The 11,337-nt window shown below is 46.5% G+C and overlaps 1 protein-coding gene across 1 annotated transcript in view; it reads left to right on the top strand.

The window, feature by feature from the left end:
- Window positions 1-8,810, top strand: part of LOC8024932 (cytochrome P450 3A14) — a 40,434-nt gene extending 31,624 nt beyond the window's left edge. Inside the window, exons 13-14 of the mRNA XM_029967553.3 lie at window positions 2,447-2,609; window positions 8,677-8,810. Coding sequence (XP_029823413.2) covers window positions 2,447-2,609; window positions 8,677-8,754 — 241 coding nt within the window. The 3' untranslated portion in view covers window positions 8,755-8,810. The remainder of the gene's footprint in view (window positions 1-2,446; window positions 2,610-8,676) is intronic.
- The last annotated feature ends 2,527 nt before the right edge of the window (window positions 8,811-11,337 follow it).

The raw sequence follows: 11,337 nt of genomic DNA on the forward strand, positions 1-11,337 counted from the left end.
GGTCTGGGCTTACCAACGGCGTCTTCCAGCTGGTGCTTTGATGCCCTTTCGCGGCTCTCCACCTCGATGCGTCGTGAGTCGAGGAGAAACCGCAGAGCCCTCAGGTGTACTTGCTGTGGGGCGGATTCTAAACTGGCGTCTGTCATTGATGCCCTTGCGGCGTTGGCATTCCCGGTCTCCTCCGCCGACATCTTCCGGTTGAAATCGAGAGTGATATCTCTCGGTAGCACTCGCAAAAGAACTGTGTAGAGCATAGCTCCATACGCCTCTTCGCCCACCCCTAACGCTCTAAGGCCTCTGATGTGCGCCTGTAGAGTGTCGTATGAACGCCGTAGGGCTCGGGTGTTCCGTTGTGGTGGCTCTGGCTGTATGTCCATGAGACGTTCCATGTGGTCCTGGATAAGCGTCTCTTGCTTCCCTAACCGCTACTGCAGGAGCTCGATGGCGTCTGCGTAACACTCAGCGGTCGGCTGCAATCCACCGATGGCGGCTGCTCCATCGCCGGTCAGCGCTGATCGCAGATAGTTGAACTTTTCTGACGGCGTGAGTTCCGGATTTTGATGAATGGCGGTATCGAATTGCTGCCAGAAGGGTTGCCAGTCCTTTAGGTGCCCGTTGAATTGGATTAGTTTCAATTTTGGGAGTTTGATTTTTGATGCCACCGAGGATCCTCCGTTCCGATCTCCGTTCGATGTTCCCCTTGCTGGGTGGCTGCCCTCCGCGCTCTTCATCTTTTGTTTGAGTTTGGTGAGGTACGTGACAATCTTGTCCGAATACTCGATCGCGTGAGTGAACTTTGCTTCTGCATCTTGCCCCGTGATCAGAGGTTCGATCGCCGCGTCCACGTCGTTCAGTTGGTCGCGGGCCAGACGATTAGAACCTCGAGGTCGTTGACGCTTGGCGTAGCTAAGAGTAGTAACGCATCGGCCTCACCAGTGAGTCGTGTCACTTGCATCCGATGCGTCTTCCGTTTTTTCTTGAGGACGTCCATGATCGTCGATTGTTCTGGCTTGGCTTGATGAAAAATTGCTGTAAACCACCAGGTTCCCTTCGTTCAGTCGTTCTTCCCGGGTTTCGGCACCAGTGTAGGAACCTCTGGTAGTCGTCGATGGTTAAGTTCAAGCAAACTTTTATTTACATACATCTACAAGCTGCAAGCGATGCGATCTGACGTGTCGTTTTCAACCGTTCCAAGCACGAGCCTCGTCTCGCGCCCAGGCCACGCGCTCCCCCGGCCGCCAGCTCCTTGCCACGCGCTCCTTTTTAAGACGTCTCTGGCCGATTTCCTCCTCGTCTTCGATGTCCTCGTGCCAGTGATATGGCTTATTACGAACCACTTAAGCGCTCCAACAGCTTTGTCGTCAATCTAGATTTTATGTTTCCAGAAACAATCCCAGTTCATGTCCAGTTTTATAGCCCAGATAGTAAAAATGTTATAATGGGTTTTTCGGTCGGGATGTTCTGCTAATTTGAGCCAAGATAGAGACCTTGACAAAAAAAGGCGAAGCTTGGCTCTAACTTGACTTTTTAGGGTCTCTAAAGGGGTTATGACACAAAAATGAAACGGATAGATTATTCTTAAAATGGAATGATCTTAGGCTACTTGTTAAATACACAAAGTTACGCGATTTTTCGAGCTCTGGTAATTTCAATGATCAATTTACGAATTTTATCATTTTCATCTGGCGATCAGGCAACACTGCCCAAGTTAGTCACGCCTTGGTATTCATAAACCACGTGATCATGAACCTTCTCTCATTTTAGGCGCCCCCATGATCGCCCCAGCTCTCCTCGCGGCGGTACGATTAAAACCGCTCACGCAACTCGGTAACCCCAACGATATTCTCGCTCTCGCCCCCGGTCCGTTCATCTTCTATCCTGTCGCCTGCGAGATATTCCCAGACGACGGTGACCACGGCGAGTTCGTCCGTAACTCGCTGTCACTGGAGCCGGTAGCCAGCGAGTCGCAGTCAAAAATGAACAACTTCCAAGTTTTCTTGATAGCAATCACTTTTATTGCTGCTGTGTTCATTGTCGAACATTTTGACAAGGCGAGCGATGCCGTAGACGTAATCGTCACGGACCGCATTCTCGAAACGCGGAAGATAAACGAGGAAGCTGAAGCTCGAGATGCTAAGAAAGCCAAGTCTGTGAGGGCGCGAAAGGGGACACCGCGTGGGGGGCTGGCTACGTAGCCAGTCTCCAACTTCGCCCGGATCGATTTATCCACTAAACTATCGCGCCATTTTCAAAACAAATTTAACAGGATTATAGGAACATACAATGGGTCTTAGCAGTATTGTAATCTCATATTTTACTTTTAGCGTGTCATAACCCCTTTAAAGACCCAAACTTCTCTGACAAAAAAAAAAAAAAATTGGGCCGAACCACTATGCTACTGCAGCACTCATATATCAATCAAACTGATCCTTATTAATATTTTCAGGTTCAGTCCAGAAAATATAGGAAACTTTCACAAGATGGCGTTCCAGCCTTTCGGCCACGGACCCCGGAATTGTGTCGGATACATGATGGCCGTTCTCGAACTTCGTTACACCCTTGCAAGAATGGTTCAAAGCTTTCGATTCGATCTTGGAGAAACTCAGAAGGTATGCGTCATCTCGAATGCTGTAAAAACAAAATTAAAAAAAAATGAAAGACGTTTACAACACCCTGTAACGCTGAATTGGAGCGAAGCTCTTGAGGAGAAGGAGGGAAGGGTACTGAGGGGAGGGTATACCCTTCCTCCCTCCTCCTCCCCTTCTCTCCTCCTTTAAGCTCCCACCCTCCACTCCCCCTCATCCTGCCTCCTCCCCCTCCTCTATCCGCTCCTCCTCTCCCTACTCTCATCCCCTCCTCCTCCCGCTCCTCCTCTCTCCCTCTTCCAACCCTTCCCCTCGCCCTCCTCGCCGTCGTCCTCCTCCCCGCGTGGTGCATTATGGGACATTTCTCATAATGCATCACGCGGTTACGCCGACGGCGACACCAACGGCAACGGCGACGCCAATGGCGACGGCGACGCCGCTCAAGCCGGAAACGGGCGCCTAAGAGCAGCGCTTTAAAAAAAAATGTATCACAGCCTTAAGGACTAACCTGAAGCATCATAGAGCGCCTTCATCCACCATGAACTTTGATTTATACTAATTATGGTGTCATAAGAATTATGCAGGTCAATTATTGAGAGCATTTTAAATGCCATCCACATACTTCTTGGTTAGCGAAATATATCCGTGGAAAAACACTCTGAAGAATCAGGCGCTTGGGCTAGTTTGTGAGGCATAAATACGAGTTTTGCAAGTACTATTCTACCTTAAAAAGACCGCTTATGAAAGAGAACAAATTAAGTACCGTAATTTTCCGTCCTATAGTCGGTAGACTATCCATGTTTAAATGTTTAAATTTTCGGCTGTGCAAACTATCAACGCGGTTGGACTATACAGTAATTTTGTTTCTCAATGTAGTTCATTTAAAAAACAGCGCGAAGGACACACGGGCAAGAAGGAGAGACACAGGACGAGGCGCTGACTATCAACTATATATTTAGAAGAAACACAGAGAAATTCACGCGAGGACGACTTCGTATTTTTCCTCTTCCACCAGTCATTCCCCATTTTGCACGCAACATTGTAAATCATAACAAATTGAAACACACCAGTACACTAAATCACACCAGCACAGGTATACGTCCTCGCGTCTTTTTCCTCCTTTCCTCTTTCTTCGATCTTCAATCTCGATCTTCAAGTCTCTGGTCATCCCATGTCCATAAAAACCATCTCACTGTCCACTAGGTTAATGGATGGTTGGCTCACGCACTCGGGTTTTCGTTTTGCTATATGGTAAGCTTCTACTACCTCCCTCGATAGCTGGTCTTTGTGTTTAAACAGCACGTTCGTGTCGCTAAATCGTGGCTGACATCCACAATCCCGGCAGTGGACAGCTAAATGGGAGTACGCGTTACCTTTTAATGAACTGTGGTGCTCGCGTAGGCGAATGTTAAGACAACGTCTCGTCTGACCTATATAAGAGTGGCCGCATGAGAAAGGTATTTCATATACGGGGGACCGTATATGAAATGCCTTTCTCATGCGGTCACTCTTATATAGGTCAGACGGGACGTTGTCTTAACATTCGCCTACGCGAGCACCACAGTTCATTAAAAGGTAACGCGTACTCCCATTTAGCTGTCCACTGCCGGGATTGTGGATGTCAGCCACGATTTAGCGACACAAACGTGCTGTTTAAACACAAGACCAGCTATCGAGGGAGGTAGTAGAAGCTTACCATATAGCAAAACGAAAACCCGGGTGCGTGAGCCAACCATCCATTAACCTAGTGGACAGTGAGATGGTTTTTATGGACATGGGATGACCAGAGACTTGAAGATCGAGATTGAAGATCGAAGAAAGAGGAAATGAGGAAGAAGACGCGAGGACGTATACCTGTGCTGGTGTGATTTAGTGTACTGGTGTGTTTCAATTTGTTATGATTTACAATGTTGCGTGCAAAATGGTGAATGACTGGTGGAAGAGGAAAAAGACGAAGTCGTCCTCGCGTGAATTTCTCTGTGTTTCTTCTAAATATATAGTTGATAGTCAGCGCCTCGTCCTGTGTCTCTCCTTCTTGTCCGTGTGTCCTTCGCGCTGTTTTTTAAATGGATTCTTACCAACTCGTCCAACTTTCTATTCTTGTAAGGTAAGTTCATTATGACGAGACGTGACGGATTTTGTGAATGAAAGATTAAGTTTATGGTGATTTATGTATAATAGAGGCATCTTTGTGAGCTAACAAGACACACCTCTCTTATACACGGCACACCTTGCATGAGAATATTTTCGAGTCAACTAAGCACCATACGCCGATTATCCACGGCGTGCGGATTATTCACTGGATGCGAAATATCCAAAGAAATTACTTTTATTTTTGAGCTCAAATTTGCCACTGCGGACTATACACCGGGTGCTGATTATACGTCAAGGAAGTGCTCGTCAAGGAGTCATTACAGCACCTAACCTCAAGAAGGAGCTCGAGGTAGAATCAGAAGGAATCCTTGAGAACGTGCAGGATACGCACGATGACGAGGAAGCCAAGCGTACACCATGATTGGTTGAGGTCGGGGGGGGGGGGGGGGGGGGGGGGACAAACACGTAGGCGGACTTGGAGGCTGGACAAACGCACGAGGTCCGGGATTTACGACGAACTTGCACACCCTATAGCCCAGACAATACGGTACAAATAAACTGTTCAGAAAGGTGTCCTTAGCTGGCGCATTCATCATACTAAACTTTTGCGAATTTGAAATTCCGGACACAAATGCAAAAAAGAAAAACTCATTTCTATGTACGGGAAGGAGAAAGCGGCCACAAAAACCGTCTGGTTGAACTTGATACTCACGGATGGTGTACCTATCGCACACACTCGGATCCGCTGAATCTCCTTTCCTGTGTTCATCTAGAATAAGCTTTGAAGTTTTCGTTCAATGTTGTGCTTTCTGTGAGTAGCAGCGCCAACCATATTCTAGGCCGCTTTTTTATGCTGTCCATTCAAAAAAGGAGTTTGCCCTTATTTTTTTTTTTTTTTTTGCACATGTTTCCAGCAGACCGCACTTCCAATATTTAAATGATAGATAAACCACCCATAGAGAGGCTTTGTTTGGAAAATGTCGCGACACCGCGAACAGCTCGCGGAAGAGTTCAAAGCACCAAGATAAGAGAACTTGTCCGTAGTTCTCCGCTACTTCAATTGTTCTCAGTTAGTCTCCGTACGCATGATGAAGTAAATGAAGGCCCGGTGTGCTAGACCCATGCCACCTAGAAGACAGAGACCTGAGTATGGCGTCATTGTTAGTGGATCCACCACATACGTCGTGACAAATCGGCTGAAGCTCGCCCAGAGACGCCCGCAAAGCGGCAAGCGCGTCTGTCTTGACGTCGGCTCATGCTAGCACCGCGCTCGTCCTGTGACGTGGCATAACCCCCTAAAAGCAATGCTGACGTAAGCTAGGCAGCGCTGCCTGGCTCTATTAGATACGAAGTTTTGAGAGGAAAGGCACAGACATTGTCGTCAGAGTCGTACTAGCTAGGCCCAGCCAGCTGTATTTCATAGTTTCATGGGTACCTTGAATCAAAGAGCTTCCTAACTGGGTCGTGCGGTGGTTCAAGTGACCAGGCTCGATCTAGAATGGACCGTAAAAATCGACGCCTCCACGTACCTATCTAAACTTTTCGTCAAAGGTATATTTCAGAGTTTTTTTTTTCTTGTGAAATTACAAACCGAAGTTCCCTCGTAGTAAAAATAGGGCCAAGAAACTTGCCAGGGTCTACGGCGGGCGGTGACCCAGACGACCAAGTCCACTAGCGGGCTGTGTTTGCCGTTCGTCTTGATAGATGGCGTCGGGAGCAGCGTCTGAAGTTGCAGCCGACCGGCGAAAGATAGCAGACGACACGCAGACGAAATCCGTTGGCAGCAAAAGCGCCGCCGTTATGCAGACGCGTTTTTTTACTTTAAGTTTTACTTTTATTTTTCGCATTTATTTTTTAACCGAAGGTGCATTTCAAAAAGATGATTTTCATTTTAATAAACCTCGGTGGTCGACAGCCGTCGCGATAAGGATGTAACGCCATCTATCAATACGAACGCCAAACACACCCCGCTACTGAACCCCTGTCGTCTGCGTTGCTGCCCGTCGTAGACCCTTAAAGTTTCTTGGCCTTAATTTTTTACAGAAAGAAAGCTACGCTTCGTAATTTTACAAGAAAAAACCGACCTGTGAATTACACCTTTGACGAAAAGTTTACATTGCTACGTGCAGGCGTCGATTTTTACGGTCCATTTTAGATCGAGCCTGGTGACTTGAACCACCCTATATTTCATCGAAGGCATAGACAGGCTATGCGGAGTGCAAGTCGTTCGCTTCTTGCGCAGCAGTGGCAGTGACATCAGAAAGATGCCGAGTTCTGATTGGCTTTTAATATTGAAAGGATAGTGGGTAGACGTCAATGGTAGATGCCTCGACGTCCACCGACTTTTTTTTTTGCAATTGGCCGATAAGAGCTTGGCGTTCTGACATCTTTTGCAGGGGTTGTGGTGACGTCAGAAGGCCGAGCTCTGATTGGCCTTGATTGCAGGATAGTGGATAGACCTCAAGGAAAGCTGCCTTGAAGTCTAACCACTATCTTTTAATCAGAGCCAATCAGAGCTTGATGTTCGGACGTCACCCCAACCCCTTTAAAAGAAGCAGACGAACTTGCGGTCGGCGTTGGAGCCTACTACAAGGGAGATCAGTGGCCGAGACCCACGCATCTTATTATCGCTCCGTAGTCGCTGAGATGCAGCCTCATTGAATACGGAGCGATAAAATTTGCCAATAAGTAGGTCAAAGAACGTATAAGAAAAACAGCATAAAACCGCATTATCGGCCACGGCTGCATTTTCATCTTCCTGTAGTTTGTTTACTTTAGCAAGTTCCCTGAAGTAGGATGGGTTAAAAATGTAGAACTAGGTTACTGATTAACATGTATTGACAATCCCTGTCATACAAGATTGAGGATGCGGTGCTAAGGATCCACATATTGTGTATTTTGTTATGGTAACTAGCAGCCAGATTAAAGAGCGCCGGGCGTGGTGTTTGTGTCCACGCTTCTTGCTTTGTAATTCGTTCCTCGGAGTTTTTATTAGCTGAAGCATCAACCTCATTGACTGAGGAGCTATAATAAAATGCTGAAACCTCGCCCCACGCCAAGCAGAGCCTATTGCCACTGAAGTCTTCAATGACAATAGACCTGTTTATCTCGGCAAAGGGACGCTGTAGCGTCCACGAGGCGCGGCTACAAAAGAGGCGCCTCCGCTAGCGTCCTCGAAACGCGAGCATGTAGGTTTGACGTGAAGCGGCGTCCTAGAGACCCATGATGCACGATTCACGGGCGTAAACTAGCGTCTGTCGGCGTTCGACAGCGTCTGTCCAATGGCACTAACCAAGCGCTTGAAAGAACACGACGTGATGCACAACAGAAACGCGACCTAAAAATATCCGATTTTTTCCCCAGGGCGTTTCTCAAACCTTGAAAGCTACAGGGGCACACTGCGTAGATTAGGTTTGACGGCTCGCATGAGAGGCATGTTAATTTCACATTGGCTTTAATTTAAACAGCCGTTTCAAAAAAAAGAAAAGAGCAGACATACAACAGAGACGGCCTTGATTATAAAATATCCAGTGCGTCTTCTTCCTCGCAAAGCCCATGAAAAGAGCTCGGCGAATGACGAGACCCGAAATAGACTTTTAAAACAATATGCACTGTGACGCTAAGAATGATGTTCCTGTGTTTTAATTACAATCGGTGTTACAGAACGGACTAGTTTATTTTTAAATGTAAACATATCGTGAGCCGTGTCTTTCGCTGATTACCCTCCCTAGAATGCAACAATTTACTCTCTCAAGTGTTTTGCGGGAAAGTAGACGAACAGCATTTTAGAGTGCTGTAACGTATGCAAGTTTTCATAGCCTTCACTCCAAGAATTCCTTCCAATGGTTAGGATGTGTATGGTACAAGAAATAAGCAAATCAAAACTTTGATATCAAAATAACGGGCGCTAACTTGTTGGCTAGATCGCATTAAAATGCTGATGTGGCCAAGAAGACCTTCCACTGAAAGGATGGTGTACCGTTTACGTTTTTCACAGGGAATATTGGACATGGATCCCTACGGCATGATGTCTACGCCAGCGAACGGCCCGTGGATCAAGTTTCACAGACTCTAAACGTCAAGAGCGTAAATATATGTGATACAACAAATAAAAAAATCAAGTTTTAAAAACGTTCAGCTTAGCTTTATGTTAGGACAATTTTTGTTTTGTTTATTGGTAGCATCTGAGTGTACCGTTATCGTCCATGAAGCACCACAAGCTGATATGTAATTACTTGCCCTCACTAAATTGTGCTACCCTTGTTCTTCAAAAATCTGCTGCACTCCGTTTGACGTTCGTGCTCTGTTTATGGTCCCTTGCTGAACTCTGGGTAAGGTAGTGAGACAAAGAAACCCGAAGAGCACTTATGTTCAGCTTAGCGAAGCTCTGTTTCAACACCACCTGGAATGATCAGAGCTTTTTAACAGCCTTCTCTTGCTCCACGTAACGTAGCAAACGTAATCCCTCTCGGATTGCACCATCTCAGCAATGCAATCCGGCGCTGAGTGTCCTTCGACGTATTAACTGGACACGAAGCCTAGCCGAATGCTAACGCAGCACTTTTGCCAAATATCTTTCTGCACTTGATTTTACTATGGCAATATTAAAGTTCCAGTGCAGGGGCTTTGATTTTTCTGGTGGATCCTCTGCTTCCAAGTGAACGCCTACATTAAAACCTAAATTTCCTACATGTGTACGTTTTCACTCATTAGTCACGTTCCTCCTCCTTCTACTCAGATTAGGTTGAGTGAAGGAAGACAAAAAATTCTTTCACAGACGCTGCACAATTACAAGCCTCCTCATTTATTAATATCATTTGAGGATGACTAGTGTTTTTGTTTTCCGGTTTGGTGTGTCAATTTAGTGCTCAAACTTTTCATGTATAGATGCTTATAGACCTTTTTCGCCCATCGCGAATCCTCAATTATGTCTAGCCTTTATTCAAATTTCAACTACTGGTTGCGTCTCTGGCCTGGAAAGATGTCCAGGCCATGTCTCCTTGCACTCCTTCATTCAGTGTAATCCCCTGCGCCCCTAATGCCAGTCTGTCGACGTTCCTCTGCCGGGTCTCTAAGCTCGACTGGACCTCAGATTTTATGCACAATACCGCATTGTAAAAAGGAAACCCCGGCACCATGACTCCTTTCCATATTCTTTTAATAACTTCATATGTATGGTAATTCCCTGGTGCCTTATGCTTCATAATTGCTGCATTCATTTTTTTTCTTAAGCACATTTTTTCTGTTCTTCTAAGTATTGTTTTTCCTCATGCAACCATACTTCTAGTTACTTATACTTCTCTGCGTGTTCTATTAAGACATCTTGAATGTTGAGCACATCCCCTTTCTCCTCTTTATAAACCATTATTCCCAACTTGACGCTACTGAATTTCAGGCATCACCATATGTCTTAATCAGCTCCTGTAACTTATCCAGGCTATCTGCTAACAGTGCAATGTCATCTGCGTAGAACATTCCTGGTATAACGAGGTTTTCTTCTGCCTTTCTTTTCATATATGACATATCAAAACCTGATTTGCAATCTTCTCGTTTCTTTTTTTATTCTATTCAGGTATGTCATAAAATGTAGAGGTGAGAGGGGACAACCCTGCCTGAGTCCTCTTTCTATTTCCGTCGGTTCTATGATTTCAGCCTGCCATGTTGCAACAACCTCGTCATTTCTACATACCTTTGTAAAAGACTAATTAAATGTGCATCTAAATCATACTTTCATAGCATTACCCAGAGTTTTTCGTGACTTACATTGTCGTGCGCTGCTTTAATGTCGAGAAATGCTATTCATAACGATTTTTTACTCATCCATATTACCTCAGAGTTATGACGAATACGCTATCACACATCGCACCGGTCACAATAAGTGACCGGTGTCTCGTTTACAACTGGTACCCAATGTTTGATTTGCCCTATCATTCAACTGATCTGTCATCCGACGATTATTTTGGGAGGCGCAGTAATAAAGACTCGATTCTAAAGTGCATCATCGACCTGGTTAAGAAGAAGCTAAGCTGTTACTGTCTGGGTCGGATGGGCGAAAAGACTGATGAAAACTCCCCTTCCTGAATACAAACAGCCGCTTTCATCCAGCCTGCTCTGCTCCCACCTGGTGATGAACCGAGCAGCAGCTTCCCATCAATTGACAATAAACAATCGCGCGGTAACAATTTTGTGTGTCCCCTTCTGTAATTCATAGGGTGACAGATAAAGGTGTAACAGGTGTTTTAACAGCGAGGTAGGCGTTCACGTAGCACAGGCCAAGCATACCTGTGGCAGGAACTTTTCGGCACACCCGTCTCGACATGGCAGGCTAAAGCCTACGGGGCGAAAACGGCCCGTCTTAAATTATAGACTTCGGCCGGTCCCGGCTACTCAACGGCGTCCATGGGAACTTTCCGGGGTTCCCTGGAACTTGGTGGGGCACCGATGTCGGCGTGCCAGGACATGGAACTGGCAGCCCGATGACGGGACCCTTGTTAGTTCGCGGTACTGGCCGGATTCTGGCATTCGGGACCGGTCATTTTGGACCTCGTTGGTCGTTAGCGGTCCCGGCCCGGAGAGAGCGTACCGGCAGACCGAGACCGGGGGCCCGTCCCCAACCCGGTGTGTTGTGCTACTTGGGACGCCAACTTGTGGAGCGAGA

This window comes from Ixodes scapularis, unplaced genomic scaffold (genome assembly GCF_016920785.2).
Source record: "Ixodes scapularis isolate PalLabHiFi unplaced genomic scaffold, ASM1692078v2 PGA_scaffold6__148_contigs__length_123643588, whole genome shotgun sequence".
Taxonomy (NCBI): Eukaryota; Metazoa; Arthropoda; class Arachnida; order Ixodida; family Ixodidae; genus Ixodes; species Ixodes scapularis.